Source organism: Staurois parvus, unplaced genomic scaffold (assembly GCF_062004578.1).
Source record: "Staurois parvus isolate SC_StPar_1 unplaced genomic scaffold, SC_StPar_1.0 ptg000371l, whole genome shotgun sequence".
Classification (NCBI taxonomy): domain Eukaryota; kingdom Metazoa; phylum Chordata; class Amphibia; order Anura; family Ranidae; genus Staurois; species Staurois parvus.
Window position 1 is genome coordinate 7,110,423 of NW_028318167.1, and position 27,884 is coordinate 7,138,306.

The window sequence follows — 27,884 nt, forward strand, 5'->3', positions numbered from 1 at the left end:
TGGTTATAGTAAATGTAGTTTATCCAATCTACATTCTTGTTTTCAGTGATGAGGAGGAATAGGGATTCAAAACCTGCGGCAACCTGGTCTCTGGCCTTGAATTCATCAGGTACCCCCCTTGGGACTCCTATTGCGTCTATATATACATGGGGGTCAAAACTCCCTTGTGGGGCACTTCGTTTCTGCCTGGTTGCACGGGGGGGTTGGGCGCCCCCTTAACTAATGGATCTGAGAGGATATGTAGTGGCATTATGGTCTTGGCAAGGATACATTCCCCTCTCCACTTCCCTGTCAGTCGGGTCCTAATCTTCTGATCACCACAGATCCAGAATATATCCCCCAATGAAATGACCTGGTTCTGGGTTAGATCCGACTGGGCTGTGCTATAAGCAGCGCAGAATCCCTTTGTGAAATTCCCCAGGAACCTTCCTCCTCCCTCGTAGTTGGCATAGCAGTTATAATTACCGGGATATATAGTTAAACCATTTGGGGCCTTTTCGTCTCCTTGGATCAGGGGGTAACGCTTCTTCCAGTCCTCACATAAAGACTGGTTCGTAGAGATGCTAGTATACAGGCTTAAGACACACTCCTCTATGAAATCTGGTAGGGTTAATGGCATCGTCCCCAGATGTGGTCTGGCATGTCCACACACATTGCAGTTGGACTTATTTTGCGAGTTTGCATTGTATCTCATCCATTCTAACCACAGATTGGTGTCTGAGAGGCTGGTTTCTACTGCTATGGTATCTTCGTATTTGCTATGGCCACCATCTCTGCCAATGTTTTGATCTTTGGCATAAGTGGGTTGTGGGTGGGAGCGGTATCTCTGGAAGATTCCCATCGTTTTGACCCATGCATATCCCTTATCCAGAATTTTCCCATCATTCCCCCATGTGCCCCTGCCCACCAGTGTCCCAACCAGTAAAGCCCCTCATCTCCTGGGCTGGGGTTCTCTATGGTGAGGGTGAGTGGCATGGTTCTCCCTGTTGGTTTTTCATATGAACATGTGCCTGTTTTAAGTATAGTCAATCTATCAAATAGGCTCTTCCCATTCTTATCTTTACGTTTCAAAGCATTTAGTGGTTTACACCACCTGTCAGGCCCCGTATTCCATCCTACGGAGCCCCAGTATCCACAATCGTCTCCCAAATAGTCATCCGTCACACATATATATATCCTACAAATATCTGGAAGAAACGAGCGCTAGATTTGTGTAATGGAGCTGCTAGCAAGAAAAGGTAAAACCTCAGAAAACCTCTTAGGATGACATATATGTATAAAGTAAACATGCAGCGCTCCTATAAATGATATAAAGCAAATACAAATGGAGACATATATATATTACTCTGAAAATAACGTTATACCCCTACATATAATCAGTATTAAACACCACAATGATATAAAACTTGTTAAAAGACATGAGAGATACATAGTAATATAAAATGTAAAATGTCAACCAAAGGTTAAAATTTATAAATCACATATATGATATGGAAATTAAAAAAGTCATAAAATTAAAAATAAATCCATAATAATAAATCCATAAAAATAAAGAAATAAGTGCTCCAATCTGAATACCTGGGTCCAGATGCTCACACCTAGATGATATCATCATCTACATGCGTTTTATAAAGCGCTATCTGGTTAGTGCAACCTATTCTCATTTTCCACACCATTGATGTCACGAATACTGTTCGTTCGCTACATATAGACTGTCACCCATCTTCACTTTTCTATTTTTGAAAATGAATTCATGAACTTATCCATGCATGGTGACTCATGGTTGTGTGCGTTATACACTATCTTGCACATATATATGCTTAATGTTATTTTCAGAGTAATATATATATGTCTCCATTTGTATTTGCTTTATATCATTTATAGGAGCACTGCATGTTTACTTTATACATATATATATCCTACTGGAGTGTTGGGGATGGTCCCGATACATAGTACATTGCCAAGGTTGTTTCGGACAAGGCACTATGTAGCAGAAATCAAAGGCGAAAGTGGCCACACAGGTGTTGGTAGAATTGTACCAAAATGTTATCAGGCCACTCTGTTCGGATGTCCCACCTTCCCTTGTGATTGCCACTCTTTGTCCCCTACCCATTCCCCAGAGCACATATAAAAGGATATATGCGTATACTCTCATGTTTCTAGTTGTCTTCTGGGGGCACAGCTTTCTTGCAGTGAGAGGCGTGGATCCAGGTACTCTTTCCTTCTAGCTTCACTGAGGTGGCCGTCACCAGGAGCACCTGGAAAGGACCGTCGTATCTGGGTTCCAATGTATGTTTCCGCAGAAACTTCTTGACCAAGGCCCAGTCTCCAGGTGGCAAAGTGTGCATTCCAGTGTCCGCCTCAGGATCTGGAATAGAGGAGAAAACCTGCGCATGGATATTAGTCAACACACGTGCCAAAGATATCACATACTTTGTCAATGAGTCAGACTGCAATTGTAATTGTTGAGGATAGTAGGTACCCAGTCTAGGGGCGGACACAAACAAAATCTCATAGGGAAACAACCCATGACTTCCCCTTGGTGTGTACCTAACACTGAAGAGAGCAATAGGCAAGCTGTCCGGCCATCCCATGCCTACCTCTTGGGCCATTTTTAACATTCTTGATTTTAGGACCCCATTCAGGCGCTCTACCTTCCCACTACTCTGGGGATGATAGGGTGTGTGAAATGCAAGTGTGACCGCCAGAGCCCCCAGATCTCTTTTGCGACATTGGCAGTAAAAGCCGGTCCCTGATCACTTTCAACCACCTCTGGCACCCCATATCTGCAGACTATCTCCGTGAGCAGCTTCTTGGCAGTTTTTCTTGCCGTCTGTTTGGTTACTGCGAACGCCTCTGGCCATCCTGAGAACATATCCACCACCACTAGGGCATATTGAAATCGTCCACTTTTTGGCATCTGGATATGGTCTATCTGGATCCTCTGAAATTGATATAGTGCCTTGGCCAGATGTTTTGCTTGGTGGTTTCTCAGGTCTTCCAGGGTTGCACTTGGTGCAAGACTTACAGAATCTGTCTGTGTAAGCCGTAATTCCGGGTGCTACGTAGTACTTGTTGATCAAAGAGTTCATTAGCATCTTGGACAGGTGTGACGCCCCATGTGCCCTCTGTACTGTGGCCAGATATAAGGATCTGGGGAGCAAAACCTTCTTCCCCACGACCCACAACCCTTTGTCCTCAACTGCTCCTTTCTGTATGCACTCCTTCCTTTCTACTTCTGAAGCGTTATCCTGAGCTTCCTGGAGTTGGCTGTCCTTGGGCTGATGAATTAACACAGGCACCACCTCACTGCACATCTCTTCATCCTCTTCCTGCTCCCTGACCACAGCTTGCTTAGCAGCCATGTCTGCCAGATGATTTCCTTTTGCTTCCATAGTGGTCAATTTACCGCGGGCCTTCACCTTCAGTATGGCCACTTGGGCTGGTAGTAAGAGTGCTTCCCTAAGGTGGTTGATCGCCTTTCCATGCTTACAGGAGTCCCAGCTGCCGTGAGGAAGACCCTCATTTTCCAGATTAGGCCAAAGTCAAGTGCAACGCCCAGTGCATATCTGGACTCTGTGTAAATGTTAGCTGTCTTTCCTTTTGTTAATTCACAGGCTTTGGTGAGGGCCCTTAGTTCATTCTCTTGTGCAGACATAAAAGGTGGAAGTGGTCTAGCTTGCAGTACCATTGTGTCGGTAGTCACAGCATATCCAGTGTGGTAGGTGCCAGCATTATCTGCAAAGCGGGATCCATCCACAAAGAGTATTAGGTCAGGATTTGATAGGGGCATATCATGGACTGTTGGTAGGTGTGTAGTTTCGTAGTTTCTGCCTGCATAAGTTCCAACAGTCATGTGCCATATCCTCTGGCGCCATTTCTTCGGTGTCTTCTTCTGTTTCTTCTACCCCCCCCCCTCAGGAAGAGGAAGAAGAGTTGCAGGGTTTATCTGGGTGTATCTGACCAGGGTAACATGATCAGGCAGGAGGAGGGAGCCTTGTAGTTGCAGATGTCTGGCAGCAGATAGATGTTTGGGTTGGGTTTGATTCAATATTGCAGTAATGTCATGGGGGACCAGAAGTGTGAGGGGGTGTCCTAGGACCAAGTCTGCCATCTTATCTAGGAGAAGATGGGCAGCAAAGACAGCCCTCAGACAGGAGGGACCACCCCGTGCAACCGGGTCCAGCCTGCCGGAGTAATAGAGGCATGACCCTGCCTCTCAGCCACGAAGAGTGTGAAGGGCTCATCGTAATCTGGTAGGCCTAGTGCAGGTGCAGTGGAAATGGCCTTTTTCAGGCGATGGAAGTCAAGTACAGCTTCTTCTGTCAGGAAGAAGGGTTCAGATTTCAGGGCATCATAGAGGGATTGCATCAAGATGGAGGCTTCTGGGATCCAGGAACGGCAATAGGAAACCAACCCTAGGAAAGCATGCAGGGCTTTTGGTCCCTGAGGTATTGGGACATTCTGGATAGCCCGTACTCTATCCGGCGTGAGATGACGAGTGGCTTGGGAAATGCAATGTCCCAAGAAGATGACAGAAGTTTGGCACCACTGTAACTTGTCCTTGGAAACTTTGCAGCCCTGTTCAGCCAGATGGTGGAGGAGGCTCAGAGAGGCGATTTTTCCTTCAGAGTGGTTGGTGGCACATAGGAGCAAGTCGTCCACGTACTGGAGCACTATGACTTCCGGGTGTGACTGTTGCCAGGTGCTGAGGATGGTTGCCATGGCCTTTGTAAATTGGCTTGGCAAATTCTGGGCCCCTTGAGGCATAACTCTCCAGGTATACTGTCGGCCGGCGTGGGTAAAGGCGAAGAGGTACATGCAGGAGGGGTCCAGTGGGACACTGAAGAAGGCATTTGCCAAGTCAATGACTGTGAACACTTGGGCTGTGGGAGGTACCCCTGCAAGCAGGGTGTGGGGGTTTGGCACAATGGCGGTTTCCAAAATAGTTGCCTCATTGACTGCTCTCAGATCTTGAACCATGCGATATTTGGTGGGCTCACCCTTTGGAGTTCTTTTCTTCACTGGGAAAAGGGGGGTGTTGCATGGGGACACACAGGGAATTAATGACCCATTTTCCAGAAGTACATTGACTTGTTTGGAGATGGCGTTCATCTGGGCCTGCTTCAGAGGGTATTGAGGCTTCCTTGGCAATGGTGCTCCGGGCTTAAGCTGGACTAACACTGGAGTAACTTTCAGATGGCCAATATTCTCAGGGCCGGTGGACCAGAGAGTGAGTGGCAGCTCCTGTAAGGCCTGTACTACATGGTCTGGTAAGGGAGGGGCGACCTGAAACTTCCTGTAGAGACATCATCAGTGGTAATGAACACAGAGCCGAGGAACTAGGAATTGTGTAGGATGTCCCTTTTACTCCCAGTGACTGGCGGCACTGCTGGGCACTGACTGGTGGCACTTCTAGGCATTGACTGGCGCAACTGCTGGGCACTGACTGGCACAACCGCTGGGCACTGACTGGTGGCATTGACTGGCAGCACTGCTGGGCTGCACTGATGGGCACAGGTGGGTGGCACTGTTGGATGGTACTGCTGGGCACAGGTGGGTGGCACTGCTGGGCACAGGTAGGTGGCACTGCTGGGCACAGGTGGGCAGAACTGGTGGGTGGCACTGCTGGGCACCGATCATCAGGGCACTGATGATTGGTGCCTATCCCTTCTCTGACAACTGCCGGTTCTCGGCAGTACTTACCTTACGCTCTGACAGTGTAAGGAAAGTGCAGCCGAGAACCGGCAATTGCATTTCCCTGTGATCAGCGTGTCATTTGACACGACTGATTATGTGGTAAAAGGCCGCTGTGATTGGCCTTTTACCACATCAAGTGATCAGCTGTGTCCGTAGTACACAGCGATCACCGAGATCGCCAGGGGCTCGCCTCCAGGGGCGCGCAGGAAAGCGCGTTCTGGGAGGACGTCATATGATGCCCACCCAGAACTGGCCGGCCGCAGTGTAGCCGTCATTTGGCTATCTGTGGTTGGCAACTAGTTAAAGAGTGGTCATAAACAGCTCAATACATGAAATCATTCCTCTGTGCAGTAGAACCACCGGCAAGCCCCATCACCTCTAGTCCTTATCAGCATGTACTAAAAGAAAGAAAACATAAAAATGCTTCACATGGTGTAAATATCGTGACGAACCTTTATTCAAGATATTGCGCTCACATGTATAAAAACAGTAAATGTGCATTAATAGATCACCATAGTCAGCACACAGCAATAACTTTCTGGGTCACTTCTGCTACGCAATGACATCAGCATTGTGTTTCGTCTTAAAGGTGGTCTTCTGGTATATAACAAACTAAAAGGGACAAAATGACAGAAGTATGTGGTTAGGATGTATATATACTTTAACGGATAAGTTTACCTTTGGAACATGTTACATGTTCCACCCATAGCCGCAGCAGTGCCCGCTGCCCCCCCTCCCTCTGACAGATAGTTTCCCTTACTATCTGACAGATTTGAAAACAGCGTGGCTGCTGCACAGCCACGTCACTCATTTACAAAGTTCTGTGAACGAGTGCCTTCACATCCTGGCAGCCTTAGCGGCTGTGGGCTTGTAGTTTTCAATGAACTACCACTGCGCTGTAGAGCACCACTGTAGTTCATTCAAGCTTCCTGTCAGAATATCTGCTTGACTGTACATCTACTGATCGCTGGTGCAATGCTTTCCAGGCTCCTTTGGACAAAAATAATAAATGCTATTTTTTTACATGCAAAAAATGTGCAGTTATTATTTTTGTCTAAAAGGTGAACTTATCCTTTAAGTGTCTTATGAGAGAGAGATTGGTGCACTTTATACCACTTTTGGTACCCTGCAGTGATTTTATTTCACTTTTGTGTGCCTGTGTACCATATATATCAATATATTTGCATATCAAAAGCATATTTTGAGGCAAACAAATGCTATTTGTAATTTTATTTTTAATAGGTGTTACTGAAGTAAAAGAAAAATGCACACTTGGAATGAAGTTAGAATATCCCAGTGGATATGTCATGAAGAATGTATGGTATCCAAAGGCATGCACTATGATGAAATATAACAGTTTGGAAGAACTGGGTACATGCTTGCAATGGAAGTTCATCTACCTGTTTGGTGATTCAACTCTAAGACAGTGGATTATGTATTTTAAGAATCACATCAGTGGTAAGTTTGAAACAATACAGAATGCAATATTTCATTGTGGCGGAGATTAGGACACCTGTCACTATTTGTCCTGTTTACTATTATTGCCAAAAGTGAAAGAAAATACCAAATTTTGGGTTGTCCCCATAACAGTAATAGAGGGAAATCCTCCAATAGGGACACAGGTGGCAATAAAAAAAACTGTACGTGCTATAATCCTCCTTTACTCTGCCCATAAATACATAGTTGGTAAGGTTGACACTGGTCAATCCAGTTCAATATGTGTTATATGAAAAGGGGGGGGGGGAGTTATTAGGATTAACAAAATCTGGTAGTTGTGAGACCAACTTACTTAATGTTATGTAGAGCATGCTGGAAAACTGGTTTAAATAGAACTAAGGGCAAAACTTTTTTTTTATTTTGGATAAACATACACACATATTGAACTGGATTGACCAGTGTCAACCTTACCAACTATGTATTTATGGACAGAGTAAAGGAGGGTTATAGCACGTACATATATACACACATATATATATATACACACATATACACACACAGGTGAAACTCAAAAAAAATATCATATTTCAGTAATGCAACTTAAAAGGTGAAACTAATATATGAGATAGACTCATTACATGCAAAGCAAGATAGTTCAAGCTGTGATTTGTCATAATTGTGATGATTATGGCTTACAGCTCATGAAAACCCCAAATCCACAATCTCAGAAAATTAGAATATTACATCCAATCAATAAAACAAGGATTGTACATATAACAATATCGGACCTCTGAAAAGTATTAGCATGCATATGTACTCAGTACTTGGTTTCGGCCCCTTTTGCAGCAATTACTGCCTCAATGCGGCGTGGCATGGAAGCTATCAGCCTGTGGCACTGATGAGGTGTTATGGAAGACCAGGATGCTTCAATAGCGGCCTTCAGCTCTTCTGCATTGTTCGGTCTCATGTCTCTCATCTTTCTCTTGGCAATGCCCCATAGATTCTCTATGGGGTTCAGGTCAGGCGAGTTTGCTGGCCAATCAAGCACAGTAATCCCACGGTCATTGAACCAGGTTTTGTTGCTTTTGGCAGTGTGGGCAGGTGCCAAGTCCTGCTGGAAAATGAAGTCAGCATCCCCAAAAAGTTCGTCTGTGGAAGGAAGCATGAAGTGCTCCAAAATCTCCTGGTAGACGGCTGAGTTGGCCCTGGACTTAATGAAGCACAGTGGACCAACACCAACACATGACATGGCTCCCCAAATCAACACAGACTGTGGAAACTTCACACTGGGCTTCAAGCATCTTGCAGTGTGTGCCTCTCCATTTTTCCTCCATACTCTGGGTCCTTGGTTTCCAAATGAGATGCAAAAGTTGCTCAGAAAAGAGGACTTTGGACCACTGAGCAACAGACCAGGTCTGTTTTTCTTAAGCCCAGGTAAGACGCTTCTGACATTGTTTGTTGTTCAGGAGCAGCTTGACAAGAGAAATACGATATTTGAAGCCCATGTCCAGGATCCGTCTGTGTGTGGTGGCTCTTGATGCACTGACTCCAGCCTCAGTCGACTCCTTGTGAAAGTCCCCAACACTTTTGAATGGCCTTTTCCTGACAATCCTCTCCAGGCTGCGGTCATCCCTGTAAGCTCAAAAGAGCAGGGCCCTTGAATCCCTTGTGTTTTGTTTTGTCACTGTATTGTCTTATGTTCTGTCCCCCACTATAATGTACAGCGCTGATCAAACCTTTTAGCGCTATATAAATACTGTATGATAATAATAATAATCGCTGCTGCTTGTGCACCTTTTTCTTCCACACTTTTCCCTTCCACATAACTTTCTATTAATGTGCTTTGATACAGCACTTTGGGAACATCCAACTTCCTTTGCGCCCACTTCCTGGGAGGAGCTTGGTGTGGAGAGTTGTGTGTGGACTTGCTCTCTGACTTCCAGAGGCCTTGTTTTGGAGCCAGGGACTGGATTCCTCACCCAGCCCAGGAGAGATGAATGTTCCCAGGAAGGACCCTGGAGGCGGGGGTCCTCCCAAGGGCCCTAGTACCGGCCTCATACTTACACCTACTGAGAACCTGGGAGAGGGCCCCAAGGCGGGTGAGTCATATACAGTATACCACGGACGAGTGGCCACGCACGTGAAAAGGATCGCTAGAGAGGAGGAAAAACTTTCTCAGATAAAAATGGATTTGAAGCATTACAGATCGACATACAATAGGGTCTGGAGCTCAAAGAGACAGACCATGAGGCCTGAGCTGGAGAGGTTGGAGCAGGCGGTCCATCTGCAAGAGGAGCGAGTGTCCACCCTGAAGGCTGCAAGTGGGCTGCTGAAAGAGAAGTATAGCAATGAAGACCGCTTTAAACAAGCAAGAGAGAAGACTTTTGCTGCAGCAAGAGGCCAACCCAGAGATGTCCTGTCTTCAGAGGAATCATCTGACACCACAGCCAGGGCATCGGCTGCAACAGTCTGCCCAATGGAGGGATCCACTTCTGGAGAGGCAGTGAGTGAGGTGCTGGTGTCTGACCCACCTGCACAGCAGAAGCCAGATTGGGGAACACAGGTGGAGGAGTGTGAGGAGGCCGGGCTGATGGAGTTCATTACGGAGATGGAGTCCCCTCTGCAAGGCAGGCAGTTTACCTTCTCATCTGAGGATACAGAATCAGAAATGGAGGAAGATAAGACCGGTGATACCGACGGGGAAGGAGAAAGCAGTATATGTAAGGCTGGAGAGGATTTCCAGAGCTCAGGAGAGAGCTGCCGGACTGAGAGTGGGGAATGTGGAGGCAGAGTTGCAGAGAGCAGCCAAATGCAGGACTGTGAGTAAAGCCCTGGACATTGAGGGGGAGAGTGTGTCAGCTGCAGCCAATGTGAATGTCTGTGTGGCTGCTGGTGGTGAAGCTAATGTTGCAGGAAAGCCTGTCAGGGATGTGTCCCCCCTGCCTGTATCCCCCCTGCTAGTGTTAGACGTGCACAGCGTGGAGAGCAGGGTGATCCCCGCCTCTGACCCAGCTTCAGTCTAAGCTCCCGCCCATGCACCAATCATGGCACCCGTTCAGGCTTCAGCCTCTGCTGCTAGCTCCACCCCGACTGTTTCTCCATCCCTGCTGCTAGCTCCGCCCCCATCTGTGTCTCTGTCCCTGCTCTGACAGTAGCTTTGTCCCCGCTCATAGCTCCATGAAGGGCCCCGCCCCTGCTCCAGGCTCTGTGTCACTCTCTGCTTCCAATGTAGATACAGCCCGAGCTCCTGACCTGGTTTCAGCTCCAGTGTCGGGACCGGACTCAGTGCTTGTCATCCCCACCTCTACTGCTATGACGGCTTCAGGGCAGGGTCCCGTCTCCGCTCTTGGCCCCGCCCCATCCGAGTTCCCGTCCCTGCTCCTAGATCCACCCGTGTTCAGGGTTCCGCCTCTCCCCCCAGCTTGATGTCAGTCTCAGCTGCTGGTGTGACTGCGGTCCCTGCTCTTGGCTCGGTGTCAGCTCTGACATCAGGGCGGGTCACAGTGCCAGCAACCCATGCCTCAGTATCCGTTGTTACTCCTGTAGGGGGTCCCGCTCCCGCCCTTGGCTCCACCCCTGTCCCTGCTCCTGGTGTGAGACCTGCAGTGAGTTACTCTGCAGCTGTGAGGGGGGGTCAGGGGGGAATGAGAGCACCAGAGGTGCAGAAAGGAGTGTTGGGATCTCCAATAAAGAGGCGTAATGTTGTTCAGCTGAGATGGGAGGGCAGAAGCTCCCCCCCTAATAGACGCGAGGTGGTAGATAGGATCCTAGATATGGGATTCAAAGCTGTAGATATCTTTGCCTTTATTGCTCCCTTGGGAACGGGGGAGTTTGACATCTCATTTGTCAGACCAGAAAGCTTGGATCTGTTCTGGCAAAGATATGAAAATGAATGGAAGAGTACCACCATGTGGGAGGGGCTTATCCCCAAAATGGTGTCCAGGCAGCCCTTAATAAAGAATGTGACCATATTGGTCAGAAACTAATCGATCCCTGCTGCGGATATTATGTGTCACCCCTATCAGAGGTGTCAAAAATCAATGAGGCTGCCAAAGGGGCTGGGATAGCAGATAATGTTATGGCCCCTCCTCTAGTGCTGCTCCCTAAGAGATGCAGGAGGTCTGCAAGGGCCACTAGGGCCACTGGGATTGGGCGGGAGGAAGACCAACAAGGTCAGGATTCCGGGGTTGGAGGACATGGTAGGGAGGATGAAGTCAAGGAAGAGGGATGGTCAGTGGTAGGAAGGGGTGGCAGAAATATGCCAATCCTATCATCTGCATCATCTTGCTCTTCTATTGAGGTGGGAGAAGTTTCCCTAGGGAACAAATATAGTTTGTTATCTGAGGATGAAGGTGATACTGTATCCCCTATGGAGGATGAGGAAGCAGGGGGTTCCCTCAAGAGGGTCAGATCCCCTACTAAAGTTGCAAAAACAAAGGTTAAGAAACAGCCATCTCAATTATCTTAATGGCAGTTCCCGCTCCGATAAAGGTGGCAACCATTAATGTTGCCAACATTAAATCTGTTAGTGCAAGATGTACAGCCTTATTTTTGCTCAGCAAGATTGGAGCTGATGTTTTGTTTTTGCAAGAGACCAGGCTTGATAGCCTGACTGATTTACACCTGGCCAAGAGGGAGTGGAAGAGTGGTCTCTCTTATTGGTCTCTTGCGGCTGAGCCTTACAGCAGAGTTGCGGTGCTTTTTTCCGGCATGGTAACGTGTCAGCGGATCATTGAGGTGGAGATTGGAAGATGTATGGTCCTGGACATTTTTGTGAAGGGGCAAGAGTTACACCTTATAAATCTATATGGTCCCCAGTCAAAATGGGATAGGAAATGCCTTTTCACGAATATTAAGCCGTTCCTTTTTACTTCCCAGCAGGTTGTCTTTGGAGGTGATTTTAACACCATCACTAGGCCCAAAGACAGGAAAGGCTCCACTGACAGGCTGGGATATGATAGCGTTTTTTTAAATGCGATATTCAGGGATGCAGGTCTGGTGGATGCCTTAATTAAGTGCAGCCCAGACAGCACGGGGTTCACGTATAGAAGAGGTAGAAGTGAGAGTAGGATACAGTTGCAAAAAAAAAGTATGTGAACCCCTTGGGATTACGTGGAGTTTTGCATGAATTGGGTATAAAATGTGCTCTGAACGTCATCTAAGTCACAACAATAGAAGAACACAGTCTGCTGAACATAATACTACACAAACATTAGATGTTGCCATGGTTTAATTGCACATAACATGTAAACATTCACAGTTCAGGGAGGAAAAAGTATGTGAACCTTTGGACTTAATAACTGGTTGACCCTCCTTTGGCAGCAATAACCTCAACCAAACGTTTGCTGTAGTTGCAGATCAGACCTGCATAACGATCTGGAGTAATTTTGGACCACTCCTCTTCACAAAACTGTTTCAGTGTAGCAATATTCTTGGGATTTCTGGTGTGAATCGCTCTCTTAAGGTCACGCCACAGCATTTCAATCGGGTTGAGGTCAGGACTCTGACTGGGCCACTCCAGAAGGCGTATTCTGTGCTGTTGCAGCCATTGTTTTGTTGAATTACTTGTATGCTTTGGGTCATTGTCCTGTTGCATCACCCATACTCTGCGGAGCTTCAGTTGGCAGACAGATGGTCGTACGTTTTCCTGCAAAATGTCTTGATAAACTATGGAATTCATTTTCCCATCAATGACAACAATCCGTCCAGGCCCTGAGGCAGCAAAGCAGCCCCAAACCATGATGCTCCCTCCGCCATGTTTTACAGTGGGGATGAGGTTTTAATGTTGGTGTGCTGTGCCTTTTTTTCTCCACACATAGTGTTGTGTGTTCTTCCCAAACAACTCAATCTTGGTTTCATCTGTCCACAGTATATTTTGCCAGTAGTGCTGTGGGACATCCAGGTGCTCTTTTGCAAACTTCAAATGTGCTGCAATATTCTTTTTGGACAGCAATGGCTTCCTCCGTGGTCTCCGCCCATGTACTCCACTCTTGTTTAATGTTTTCCTTATTATAGATGTGTCAACAAAAATGTTAGCATGTGCCAGATATTTCTGTAGGTCTTTAGCTGACACTCTGGGATTCTTCTTTACCTCATGCAGCATTCTGCGCTGTGCTCTTGCAGTCATTTTTACAGGACGACCACGCCTAGGGAGAGTAGCAACAGTGCTAAACTTTCTCCATTTGTAGACAGTCTGTCTTACCATGGACACGTGAACATTAAGGCTTTTGGAGATACTTTTGTAACCCATTCCAGTTTCATGCAAGTCAACAATTCTTGATCGTAGGTCTTCCGAGAGCTCTTTTCTGTGAGGCATGGTTCACATCAGACAGTGCTTCTTGAAACCAGTAAACCCAAAATAGGTGTGTGTTTTTTAAGGGCAGGACAGCTGTCAACAACACATCCGATATCATCACACTGATTGGAGTCAAGGTTGGCTTACTCCTAGCTCCAATTAGCTCTGGGAGAAGTCATTAAGCTAGGGCCTCACATAATTTTTCCTCCCTGCACTGTGAATGTTTACATGTTATGTGCAATTAAACCATGGCAACATCTAATGTTTGTGTAGTATTATGTTCAGCAGACTGTGTTCTTCTATTGTTGTGACTTAGATGACGTTCAGAGCACATTTTATGCCCAATTCATGCAAAACTCCACGTAATCCCAAGGGGTTCACATACTTTTTCTTGCAACTGTAGATAGGTTTTTTTAAAGGGGGACTCCGCTTTCTCAGCGCCTGAGTATCGGGCGGTGGAGTTCTCTGATCACCTTTTATTGACTGTGACTTTGAATGCTTCAGATTTGCCGCTGAAGGGAAGGGGTGTCTGGAGGTTGAATTCGGCTCTGCTGGAGGACGAAGAGGTAAGACGATCCTTTGAGGATCTTCTTCAGGCTCAGGAGACCATCCTGGATTTCTGCGGCAGTAAGTCGGAGTGGTGGGAGCTTTCCAAAGTGCGGATCAGCAGGTTTTTCAAGGCCCTAGGTAAAAGAAAACAGCTTGAAAAATACATTGCCTATCAGCAGTTGCGGAGGAAGCTTGATCGCCTTGTCTCTGAGGGTGGAGATTCTGGGGCAATCTCAGAGGTTAAGCTGCTCTTGAAGAAGTATCAGTATGATCGGCATGCCACTTTGGTTCTGGAGAGGGACTACAGGAAGTATCACTCGCCCGACCCTTACCAGAGCTGCAAACAGAGCATAGCAGTTAAAACGATCAGTGGTCTGAGGGATAGTACAGGATCCTTGACGAAATCCAGGTCAGGGATTTTGGAGGTCTCAAGGGCTTTTTTCGAAGATCTTCTGAAGGAGAAGCACCTTGATTGGGCAGGGATGTCAGGCTTCCTGGATTCTACACCAGGTTTGGAAAATAACAATCCGCCTACAAGTTTGACAGGTGAGATCACGGCTGAAGAGGTCGCCAAAGCGATAGATAGTTTGGCCATTAAGAAGACACCAGGGCCAGACGGTTTGCCAGCTGAGTTTTTTAAGACCTTTAAATCTCGCTTGGCACCTCACCTAGTGGAGGTGTTTAATTGCTGTTTAGATGAGGGTTCACTCCCTCCCTCCATGAGGAAATCAGCCGTGATCTTACTGTCAAAAGGTAAGGACTCAGCGATGATTGAGAATTGGCGCCCCATTAGCCTGCTCAATGTCGATAGAAAGATTTTGGCCAAGATCCTTTTCTGGCGCTTGTCGTCAGTGGCAGACGGTCTACTTTCGCAGCAGCAGCAGCACTGTTCGGTCCAGGGCAGGAGCACCTTCTCAGCGGTGTTAGCGGTCCGGGAGGCTCTGGAGCGGTGCAGGGCTGACGGTTGTGGGAAGTATTTGCTGGCACTGGATCAAGCTAAGGCTTTTGACCGGGTTGATCACAAGTACCTCTGGCATCTCCTTGGCAGGTATGGCCTGGAGGGGAGGTTAATTGGATGGTTGCAGACATTGTATAAAGGGGCTGAGAGCTTCATGTTGGTCAATGGTTGGGTTGGGCGGCCCTTTGAGGTTGGTTCGGGGGTGCCCCAGGGGTGTCCGCTGAGCCCTTTGCTTTATGTCTTTTCCATTTACCCCTTCATCAGGAGGCTAGATGGTGGGGTGTTGGGCGGGGTGTCCAGGGGCGCTACTGGTGAGTCACCTCTGAGGGTCATGGCTTATGCTGATGATGTGTCTGTTTTCATCTCTGGGACTAGTGAGGCGCAGGAGGTGGTCTCGGTGATGGAGCAGTATGCTGAGATTTCAGGCTCCAAGATTAATCATGACAAATGTGAAGTTTTCTGGATGTATAGGGAAGGTGAGGGTTTCGAGCTTCCGGATGCCTTCCCAGAGCCCCGTCAGAAGATCAAAGTGTTAGGCATCGAATTTGGACCTGATGATGACAGTAAAACAAATTGGGAATCCAGGTTGTCAGATGCTGATGTCAAAGTGAGATGCTGGAAGGGTTGGCGGTTGTCCCTAAGGGAAAGGGTCGACCTAATTAAAACCTACTTGGTCCCCATTTTCTTGTACGTCAGTTTCGTCTGTCTCTTGCCAGAGTCTCTCTACACGAGGGTCTACAATTGTTTCTTCCAGCTGTTATGGGGGAACAGGCTGAACCTTGTGAAGCGGAATGTGACTTACCGATCCCGGCGGGAGGGTGGCCTAGGTATGGTCAACCCGATTGTTTTCTTCTCTTTGATGTTTATAAAGCACAACATTGGTAATATGTTGAAAGAGAACCCGCCAGCACGGATGAGCCTTTTTCAAGTTTGGTTTAGACCTTTTCTGGGCTGCTGGGAGAGAGGCGGGCCAGTGAGAAGCTTGCCGGTCAAGCACGGTAAGCTCCCAACTTATGTCGCCCCGTGCTTGAAGATTCTTAGGCGGTGGTGTGTGACTGCGGAGGAGGTCAGGTCACTCCCTGGGAGGCTCTTGAGGGAGAGGATTGTGGCCTCTGCATTTCATGCACTGCTGGCCTTGAAGGATTGCCCAGGCCATATTCTGAGGGAGGGTTTGCGCTTGTTAAATATGGAAAGGATTCCCTTGAAATTTAGGGACCAGGCCTGGCTTGCGTTCCACGGCAGGCTCTACGTGAGGAGAAATTTGAAGCACCTTTCTCTGGATGACCAAGGTTGTGCGAGAACGGAGTGTGGGGGTGAAGTGGAAAGTATGGACCATTTCTTGCTTCAATGTCCCTTCAATGTAGAGGTGTACAAAGAGGTGGGGAGGGCTCTAGGCATCCCTTTCCTGCACTGCATGTCTTATGCAGAGTGGGTATATGGGGCATTAGAAAGTCATGCTGGCTTTGATTTAAACACACTTTTTCTAGTTTGTCTAGTTGTCCGTTATTTCACGTGGAATGCACGGTGTCAGGTCTCCTTGCGGCAGAAGGTCCTTCCTGTCCAGGTGGTGGTGCGTGACATCCTTAGTGAGGTAGGGAAAATTCGGGGTCTCGAGAAAGACAGGCTGTGGCGAAAGGGCCTGGATAAAGGTGTGGAGGAATATCAGGCCTGTAGCAGCAGTCTGTTGATCTCTTGGTGTGGTTGCTGTCCTGTGTCTTTTCTCTTCTTTCACTCCCTTAGATTTTGTTGGAAGGTTGTTTTTTTTTTAAATGGCTACGTATACCTGAAGGTCTAGGTTTCTTAGCCTTTGTTGGGTAGAGTGTTAGGCTTTTTCTTTAAAATTTATATAGGCTGCTAATTTATAATAAGTGAGGTTTTTCCTCACAAAGGAAAGGTTGTTTATGTATGTTGGCAGGCCAGAAAGGCCTAAAACACTTGAACAAGTAAATCTGTGCTGTGTAAGGTATATATGAATATGGATGATATATAGGGCTGTTAAGGCCTTCTACTTAGTTTTTCACTTTGTAGGGTGCCAATTATATGTCCTGGTGCTGTAGTTATAAGGACCAGGTTTATTTTTTTCCTTTGTCTTATTGTTTATATTTGTCATGGGAGAGTTATCCATTATTTTTCTTTGTCTGATACCAAGTAGGTGGTTTATGTTATTTATATTTTTTACTTTTGTATAAAATTATGTTGCTGGTTGCAAGATATTTTTTTCAATAAAAATATTTCCAACTTCTTTTGCAATTACCTTTTGAAGCTTTCCCTCCTTATGGAGGGTGTCAGTGATGGTTTTCTGCACAACTGTCAGGTCAGCAGTCTTTCCTATGATTGTGATTCCTACTGAACCAGACTGAGAGACCATTTATAGGCTCAGGAACCCTTTGCAGGTGTTATGGCTTAATTAGCTGATTAGATTGGGACACTTTGTGCCTAGAATATTGCATCTTTTCACAATATTGTAATTTTCTGAGATTGTGGATTTGGGGTTTTCATGAGCTGTAAGCCATAATCATCACAATTATGACAAATCACGGCTTGAACTATCTTGCTTTGCATGTAATGAGTCTATCTCATATATTAGTTTCACCTTTTAAGTTGCATTACTGAAATAAATTAACTTTTGCACAATATTCTAATTTTTTGAGTTTCACCTGTACACAAAGATTGTGCAGGAGATGAGATGTGCACAATGGAAACATTTCATTCATTAAGTTAATACATTTGTTTTGTCATATGTGTCATGTTAGATTGATTCGATTTTGGAATTTGCTTTGTGTCACAAGTTAACCTGCAGCCTCTTGTTTGTTTACTCTTACCTCCATGCTGCTCTTGATTCCTTCACATGTGTGTTGTTCTGTGCTCACCTATGAGCGTCGTCTGCTTTTCCCTAGGTATTATGTCCTTTCCTTCCATCACTTCCTGTCCAACCTCCTTGTTTGCCTGTCTATTTAAGATGTGTTCAGACTGGGCTACATTGCCTCAGCAATGTTTGTTGTCGGAGCTCCCCTGTGTTCTACTATTTTCTTTCCTGCATGTTCCAAAAACGTGTGGCAAAAAATTACTTTCAAAATACTTATTATACCTTTCAAATATACCTAGGTGTGTTTGCTTTCCAAAATGTGGTAATTTTGGTGGCGTTTCCACTGTCCTGGTACTCCAGGGCCTCCAAAATGTGATATTTAGTCAGAAAGTCAGATGCATTATTTATGCTCCTTGGAAGCTCAAAGGTGAACCTGGGATTTTGGGCCACTCTATGCATCAAGGCTAGGAAAAAGTCTCACATATGTGGCATCCCCATACTCAGAAGGCATAGCAGAATGTGTTTTGGTGTGTAATTCTAGGTATGCTTATGCTGTGAGTGAGAAAAAACTTGTTAATATGGAAATTTTTTGTGGGAACAAAAACAGATTTTGTTTATTTTATTTTCCAGAAAATTGAGACAAAAAAATACAACAAATTACCAAAAAGCTCACCATGCCTCTCACTTGGACTGACTACTTTCTAAAAATGAGTCATTTGTGGGGGTATTTGTACTCTTTTTATCTCTCTCTCTCTCTCTGGCATTTTAGGGCCTCAAGAACCATACTATAGTTTGTACCATAGTTTGTAGATGCTTTAACTGTCACGCAGATTAAATAATATACACTGATTTGGGTTTTTTTCACCATAGATGGAGCAGAATACATTTTGGTCTAAATTTATGAAGAAAGATTACTTGTTTGCAAAATGTTATAACAAACTGAAACAAAAAAAAACATTTTTCAAAAACGTCTGTATTCATTAATTTAGCAAAAAAATAAAAACACAGTGGTGATTAAAAGCACCAAAAGAAAGCTCTATCTTTCTAAAAAATGATAAAAAAATTATTTGGGTACAGTGTTGCATGACAGTGCTGAAAGCTGAAAATTGGCCTGGGCAGTAAGGGGGTGAAAGTGCCCAGTCCACTTTTTGAGTTCAGGTTCACTTTTAGAGTATGGCCCATGAGTGGTTAGTCTTTAGGTAGAATGTTAATTCTGCAACTATAACTTGATGATAGGTGAGGATATGTATGACCAATTACTATTTTACTTAAGAAAATGAGTGCGCTTGTCCCTTTAAAATCAAAATATAATGTGCATAATCAATTCATACATACTGTGTATGTACATTCAAATATTTCATAATACATAAATCCAAAATACCATGGGAAAAAGAAACGCTGATAATGTCCAAAACATATAATCTGATTCAAAATGATATTTATTAATGAAATAAATAATAAATACAGTTCAATCTGAGAATGAATGTTAATGCAGCTTACCAGATATAAAGATCTCACATACAGGGCATCTAAATGCACTTGTAAGTATAGAAAGCAAGCAACTCCCCTGGCCAGCTCAAAACGCCATCTACCTCATAAGGGTCATGGATCCAAAGCTCCAGTATCACATGTCATTCATAATCCAATGCAACGGTTGAGATATAAAACAGGAGGAGAAGCGTCATAGTGTAGCAAGCTCCAATAAAATTTTGTGTATTAGGTATTGCACTTACATATTCACCAGAATAAACAGCAGTATATCAAATACCATTTGGCTCTAGGCACTGCCGTGGAATCAGACAACATGCGTGCATAATGACATCACAAGATCCGCTCTGCCAGACGTGCTTCCCCCAAAAGGGCATCTTCAGAAAAGGATCCTGAAGGAAAATCTTGTGGCTAGACCTCCAGAATTGAAGATGTTTGGTGATCTAAAGGTATTTTATCCCTTCAGAAGGTGCAATGTATGTAGGAACTGTAAGACCGTCCGAACAGTGCTTTTTTACTCTCAGGTTACTTCTAAATAATATGCTATACAGCAATTTATCTTTTGCTCCACTAAGGTCATTGTTCAGAAACATAGAAAAGTGACGGCAGAAAACAGACCAAGTGCCCAACGAGTCTGCCCATTTTTTTTTTTTTAAGTATAGACCTACAGTATGTTTGTCACAAGCATGTTTGAAACCACTTACTGTTGACTGACTCACTAACTCTGTTGGAAGTCTATTCTAAGCATCAACTACCCTTTCAGTAAAATAATAATTTCTAAGATTAGTTTTGAACTTTCCTCCAGTTAGTTTGAGGTCATGTTTCCGTGTTCTTGATCTTGGTTTCATATTAAAAATACTGCCCTCTTGAACCTTATTCACCCACTTGATGTACAGGTGAAACTCAAAAAATTAGTATATCGTGCAAAAGTTTATTTATTTCAGTAATGCAACTTAAAAGGTGAAACTAATATATACCTTTTCACAATATTCTAATTTTCTGGGATTGTGGATTTGGGGTTTTCATGAGCTGTAAGCCATAATCATCACAATTATGACAAATCACAGCTTGAACTATCTTGCTTTGCATGTAATGAGTCTATCTCATATATTAGTTTCACCTTTTAAGTTGCATTACTGAAATAAATTAACTTTTGCACAATATTCTAATTTTTCAAGTTTCACCTGTATTTAGAGGTTTCAAACATGTCTCTCCTTTCTCCCATACTGTACATATTAAGTTACAGAAGTCGCTCTTGATATGTTTTATTCCTCAAACCTTTCACCATTTTTGTTATCCATTACTGGACTAGTTTACCTTCTTCAATTTCCGTGCGGTGTGCAGTATGTGGGGTAGACCACAAGGGCACTGAGTGTAAGGATTGGTGACCATCTCACAAATATCTGTAATGGATTTAGGGGACACAGTCTCTCCAAACATTTCTCACGGTGTCACAAAGGGATCATTCCCTGTTGACAATAGCAATTGACAATGGCAATTAAAACCTTTACCCTGTGGAGGTTAAATAAAGACAGGGACATCAATTGCTAAATTAATAATAGCTAAAGTTAGGATGTGACCTGCCTGTTTATTAATGCTTTCATTTTTTATTTTTTAATATTTTTTTCTTAGCTTTTAATTGTTATTTTTAATAATGTTTTTGTTTCAAATTATGACAAATTGGACTGAAATTTGTGTGGTAGTTTTAAATTTAAATTTTTAAGGTCTTTTAGACTCTTTTTTTTTTTTACGCTATTGCGGCTTTTGATTGGTGGACAGCGGTTTGCTCCAATTTCAATATGAATATTTATACTCTGTGTCCTCCTTTTAGAGGAAATGCGTCAGCCAGAGCTGATCTTGTGACATCCCTGAGTCAGTAACCGAAACCAAATGTTATTTGATATACTGCTGTTTATGCTGCTGAACGTCAAGAAATTGTATTGGAGCTTGCAACACCATAAGGCTTCTCCTGTTTTATATCTCATATTTTTTTTTACACATTCATTTTTGGATTTAGCTATATTTAATATTTATTTGCATGAATTATTACATTAATATCTTTGTGGATCAGATTACATGTTTTGGGCATAATTAATTTTGCTTTCGCACATGATTTTTAGGATTTCTGTATTATGAAATAGTTGACTGCGTATATACTGTAATGTGAAAATATATATATATATTGTAACGGGGTTCGCTCAGAGGCGGGTGTGTGTGACCCCCTGGATGGGTGCACAACACAAAAACACAGGCACAGCACAACAACAGTGGAGGTAAAAAACAAAAAGGTGCAGTTTATTTACAATATTTACAGAAAAACGTCAAACCAAAAAGAAACATCAAATCAAATCCTGGCCAACTTGGCTACTTACTGTACAAATAGCTTCCCTAGCTGTCCACTAGGTACAGCCTGATGCTATACCTAGTTGCTGGTAGTTGGAGGCTAGCCACACAGGCTTTTGTCTCCCTGCACACAGATAGGATGTTGCTCCCCAGTCAGTTCAGGCACAGATCTGGTTCCAGGTTGGAGCAACTCCCTAAGCAAGCTGGGAAGTTTTATAACAGCCTTATTGAGCTCACTACCTTCAGCTGGGCTCATTAACCCAGTGCTGAAGGACTCAGCACTTCCCCCTAGTGGAACAAATCCCCATAGAGTCTGAACCTTGGACAAATGTATCATCCATCCAGGACGCAACCAGGTGATTTCACCTACCTACTGTCACAATATATATATATATATATATATATATATATATATATGTGATATTTTAATTATTTCTATCACGGCTGGGCTCCTGTTAATCTCCGTTTATGGCGAACTGTGGGGCCATCCATGTTGTCTGATACATTCATTCTGCAGGGAGTTTCAGTGTTAGAGGAACATCTTCGAGAACTTTGTTACACTTGGGTGCAGATCCAAGAATCCTTGCAGCACTCCAGAGAGACTTCATAGTACAAATTCCATTCTGGCTGTCGATGCCTACCTGAACCCTCCTACTAAGTTGGGGAGAGGGTCTGGCTGTCTTCCCGTAACCTCTGACTCCATGTTTCCTCACTAAAACTGGCACCTCGTTATATTGGGCCTTTTTGCATACTTCGTAAGGTTAACCCAATGGCATTCGCATTAGATCTTCTTTCCTTTTATTCCTTCCGTATTTCCAACATATTCCATGTTTCCTTATTAACCTCTATATGGTGTGTAACTGCTATACCAGCTCAGTACCATCCCATTGCCCGATTCAGGTTGACAACCATGAGGAATAGGAGACACAATCTATCATTGACTCCTGTAGGTTTCGTGGAAGCATACAATAACGAGGTCACTGGAGAGATTATGGTCCATAGGAATGCTCTTGAGTCTTATCATTTACATACGTACATGTTCCTGCCCTCCTCCGAGCTTTCCATTCATGTTTTCCCTTCAAGCCTGGTGCCCCCCTGAGGGGGAGGGGTCATCAAGGAGGGGATACTGTCAGGGCTGGGCTCCTGCTACTTAACGAGCACCTCTTTTCTTTCAGTGCTCAGAAGCTGCTCAGCTGTCAGTTAATTAAAGAGAATTTAAAGAAACAAGTGCACTAATTTTCTTAAATTTAGGTATTAGGTCCAATGTTCAGACTAAGTAAGTGCTGCTGTTTTGGCTAGTCCAAGCGCGAGTTTATATTATTTTTTATTTTTTTTTAATACAATATTCTATTTGTGTTTGTATTTTGTTAAAACAGAACTCGGGAAAAAAAATTATACATGTCCTAGTTGCTGATTTCCTACCTTTGCTGAATATGTCACCCATCTTCTTGTTAGCTCAGTAGTTGCTGTGAAATAGGCTGTTGATTTTTAAAACAAGCTGTTAATTCCCAGGGACTTCCTGTTTGTAAGACCACCCCACTCCTCCCTCTCCCCTCCTCATAACCTGTAATAGATAAGGGAAATCTGAGGCTGCAATCATCCCAATACTAAATGTTATTGGAAGTAACCCTCTGTAAATGGGGACTTTAGGTGCAGCAGAATGTCCAGAATAACATCATGAATTATATAAAAATAAAGTTTATTACAAATAAAATTAAAAACATACAATAAAAGACAAAGTGTACAAAATATACAGGCGATCAGTTAAGGTGAAAAAACAACCATGATGATAAATATTAAAACCCAAAGGGGAGGAAAATAAATCAGCACTTAACAACCGACAAGTTTCGAGAACATCTCTTCTTCAGGGGTGTGTAATTAATGACTCTGGGTTTTTTTCTGAAATTATGAAAATAGTACATATATGTGTAGCACTGCCCCTTGGGACAAGCTGGAATATATTATGGGTCCTGCGCCCAATAAATCCAACCCTAAGCAAACCCAATCCCTCTGGCACAACTGGTAATGAATAGCAAATACACCACCAAGAAATTTGCAGACACATGGTTAAATGAAACAAGAACCATTTTATGGAGAATGAAATGCAGTGTAGAGGGGTGGGGTTCCTCTTTCAACTTCAAAACTTACTTTTCTTCTTTGTGCAATGCAGTAAATTTGGTCTGCCACTAGAGGGCTTCACAGCCAAGAGTCTCCGGATGGCAGAGCCGCACTTTAAGCAGAATAGAACTGATATCAAACAAATAAACTTACTTATGCTCTATCAATGAAATGTATTACCCACACCGGTGTATGATTTTGCTTCTGAGGGGCGTTAGCCAAAAAATCACCTCAGAGTCAGAACAGAATGCAATAAAGAGGTACCTCTAATAAAGCTACTAAGCCAGATTCCCCCACTCTAGTCCTTGTAACGGTGGAGCTCTAGTTGGTGCACGTTTAGTCCTTACAATGAAGTAAATAGCAGCTGAAGGCTTCTTTGGAGTTTCAGCTGGTGTGGGTTACATCAGATTTCACTAGGTTTCTGGGCTGAGAGGATCCAATCTCAGTGTCTAGAACAACACAAAGCACCCCCCAGACCAGGAGCAGTCGCAGGATGCAATCTCCCAGTATGTGTCAGTCCCCGGGGCAGACAGTCTCAATTACACTGGTGGTGAGGGACAAAGCAGGCAGGGGGATCTGCGGCTTGCACAGGGCCCCGGATGGGTGAGATCCCAGCAGTGGGGTGCGGATGTCCCAGTCTATATGCAAAGTGTAAATGGTGTGTCTTACTCTCTCCCAGTGGGACAGCTCACCAGACTCCGAACACACAGCAGGGTCCCTCTATCCACGCTGAGTGCTGTAGTGCCTCCTTCTCTCCTTGGACGGGCTCCACGTGTCCCTGTCTTTCTCCCACCTCGTGTCTCTCTGTTCTCCCCTTCACTTCCTGCTTCCTCCCCTTCCCAGCGTCCTTTGCTGAGAGCCCTTTGCTGTGAAGTGGATGAGTCATGAGCTTGGCAGAATGCCCAGATTTTACAATAGGGGAGGGAGAGGGAGGACCGACTGCAGAACGTGTGATTCCTTCTGAATTCTCTTGTACAAGGAGCCTGCTACACACTCCCCCCACCAGAGAAGCTTTGGTCCTCCAAAGACAGCAGTAAGAGCAACCTGTTACATGCTTTTTATTCACACGCGGAGAGAAAGCAAAGTTAGTACACACAGGAAATTAAATCATTCACACTTGCATAAGAATCTGGCAGAGGAACCTCCCACCATGTAGCAGAGTGAGGGTTGTCCTGCCCATAGGCCACACTAATGGGAATGGCCCAACCAGATGTGCCAGGGGGTGAGTTGGGGCTGTCCCCTACCGAAACTGCGGTAGGAGAACCAGGCGTCATGAGAGTCTTTTGAGAAGCATGTACTACTTCTTCAGAGTTTTCACCCAACACATCATATGTCAGTCTTTTTGGGGGTTGAATAACTCTACGCTCTCTCTGTTCCCTGGGCACTAGCAATGGTTCTGGCGTTGGTTCCGATGTTGGTTCTGACATTACTGACTCATCAACCCTCGCTTCTTGCTCGACGCTCTCTGTCTCTCCCAGTTTAGCTTCCTCCTCGTCTTCTCCCTCATCAACAATGGACCCAGAGTTTTCAGGTGGTAACTCGGGTGGAGAAGGCTCAGGCTCTTGCAAGTCTTCTGCAGGTTGGGCCTGAGGCACAAATTCAGGAGCCTCTGGCCTAAGAGGAACTACGTCAGTCACTCCAGTGGAAGAAGGAGTGGTGGGTTCAGAAATGTCGGATCGCCACAGCAAATCTGTCCCTACCTCCTCACTCTCACTGTCCTCTTCATCTGCAGGAGGTGGTGTGGGTTGAGACCAGGTCACAGGTCTAGTCCTCTGAGAAGTTGAGGGCGTAGACTGTGGATCAGATTGTGATGGTAGACGGACTGCATCTGACAAAGGCAAAAGGTGGTTGCGGTGCCAGGTTTTGAGTGGGCCAACACCCTTTTCCAGTCGAATCTGGTAAACTGGCAATCCAGGCAATTGTTTGCAGATGACATAAGGTTCTGATCGCCACCGATCCGCCAACTTGTGTTTTCCAGGGATACCCAGATTTCTCAGTAAGACTCTGTCTCCAGATTGTAAGTCCTGTACTCGCACTCTGAGATCAAAGTTCTCTTTGTTTCTCTGACCCCTGGTGTCTGAGGTGGCTTGAGCCTTCTCATAAGCAATCTTCAGGCTTTTCCTTAGACAGTCCACATATCCTCTATGGGAAGCTGCAGAGGTATGGTCTACAGAGGTTCCAAAAGCCAAGTCTACTGGCAGTCGGGCTTCCTGGCCGAACATCAGCCGGTAAGGAGAGTATCCCGTAGCGTCGTTGGCAGTGCTATTGTAGGCATGTACGATGGCTGTTACATGCTTACTCCAGTGTTGCTTTTGCACTGAAGTCAAAGTCCTGAGCATATTCAGGAGGGTACGATTGAATCTCTCTGGCTGAGGATCTCCCTGAGGATGGTATGGAGTAGTCCTCGACTTTTGGATGCTTAGTAGACTCAAGAGTCTCTTGATGAGGTTGCTCTCGAAATTTCTCCCTTGGTCTGAGTGGATATGTTGTGGTAGTCCGTAATGCACAAAGAACCTCTCTACTAAAATCTTTGCCACAGTTGATGCTAACTGATCTCTAGCAGGAAAAGCCTGGGCATACCTGGTAAAATGGTCAGTCACTACCAGGATATTTCCCTGTCCACTCTGATCCGACTCCAGGCACAGGGAGTCAATGCACACCAACTCCATGGGTCCCTGACTTTGAAGGTGGCCCATTGGGGCAGCTCGTTGAGGCAGAGTCTTCCTCTGAATACATCGGATGCAGGAATGACAGTAACTTTCAACTTCTGTCCGCATGCAGGGCCAGTAGAAGCGGTCTCTTACCAAACAAAAGGTTCTTTCTGGTCCCAGATGGCCATGGTCATCATGGAGAGTGGTCAGCACCATTTCTCTGTGTTTTGCGGGCAAAAATAGCCGCCATTTCTCTTCAGGATCATCAGAGGGGCCCCTTCGGTAGACCACTCCGTGGCGTAGCTGTAGCCGATCCCACTCACGATGTAGCCGCCAGGCCTCCCTCGACGACGTAAGAAGCAAATCAGGGCTTTTGCTTTCTAAAGCCTTCAATACTAGGCTGCAGAGGGGGTCTTCCAACTGATCTCTTCGCAGATCCTTCCTGGAAAGCTTGGGCAGGCCTTCACCCCCAACCTGGGTGACATTGCAATAACATCTGGGAATGCCAGATGCCGAATCCCAATGTCTTCTGCCCTGGACCCACCTATTGTTCGGTGTTCCACTCCTTGGCATAAGGCTCATACCCCTTCAGAGGGCACCTGAGTCCACTCTTCTGGGGAATACTTGGAACAGTGAGGTCTTCGGGATAAGGCATCTGCATCCCTATTCCCAATCCCTGGCCGATAACTGAGGCTGAAAGTGAACTCTGATAAGGCAGCTAACCACCTGTGGCCAGTAGCATCCAGCTTAGCTGTAGTGAGAATGTATGTGAGGGGGTTATTATCTGTTTTTTTTCATGAATTCTGCTCCATATAGGTAATATCGAAGTTTGTCCACTACTGCCCACTTCAAGGCCAAGAATTCAAGCTTGTGGGTGGGGTAGTTCCACTCAGCGGACGCCAAACCACAGCTCACATAGGCGACAGGTCGCAAGCATCCATTCTGTTCTTGATAGAAGACTCCTTCTAACCCATCTCTACTTGAATCCACATGCAATTCGTACTGCTTGGCTGGGTCTGCATAGGCCAGGATTGGGGCGGTGGTTAGACTCTTTTTCAGCCGTTCAAAGGCCTCTTCACACTGGGTTGTCCATTGTCCTTGAATAGATTCCCTAGGCCTCCTTGGTCCCACTGCTGGCTTCGCAGGTCTAGAAAAATCTGCATCATTGTCTTCTTCATTCCTGAGCAGTTCATTGAGTGGGCGGGCTATCCGAGCGAAGCCCTGGACGAATCTGCGATAATAGGAGCAAAACCCCAGGAAAGATCTGAGCTCTGTGACATTTGTGGGTCTCAGCCATGAGGTGACAGCTTCCAGCTTCTTTGGGTCAGTGACCACTCCGTCGGCAGATACGATATGACCCAGGTAATTGACCGAGGGTTGGTAAAACTGGCAATTCTCCAAAGACATCTTCAATCCCTCATCATGAAGTCTCTTGAGCACCTTCTCCAATCTCTCCTCATGTTCCTCCAGGGTCTTCCCGAACACAATGATGTCGTCCAAGTATACCAGTACTTCAATTAAATTCATGTCACCCACCGT

At 45.2% G+C, this 27,884-nt stretch overlaps 1 protein-coding gene across 1 annotated transcript in view; it reads left to right on the forward strand.

Annotated features, from left to right (window-relative positions):
* The window catches only part of LOC149456201 (NXPE family member 2-like), a 53,145-nt gene that overhangs the window by 14,178 nt on the left and 11,083 nt on the right, over positions 1 to 27,884 (forward strand). The window contains exon 4 of the mRNA XM_089685302.1: positions 6,943 to 7,158. Within this exon, the coding sequence (XP_089541428.1) occupies positions 6,943 to 7,158 (216 nt within the window). The remainder of the gene's footprint in view (positions 1 to 6,942; positions 7,159 to 27,884) is intronic.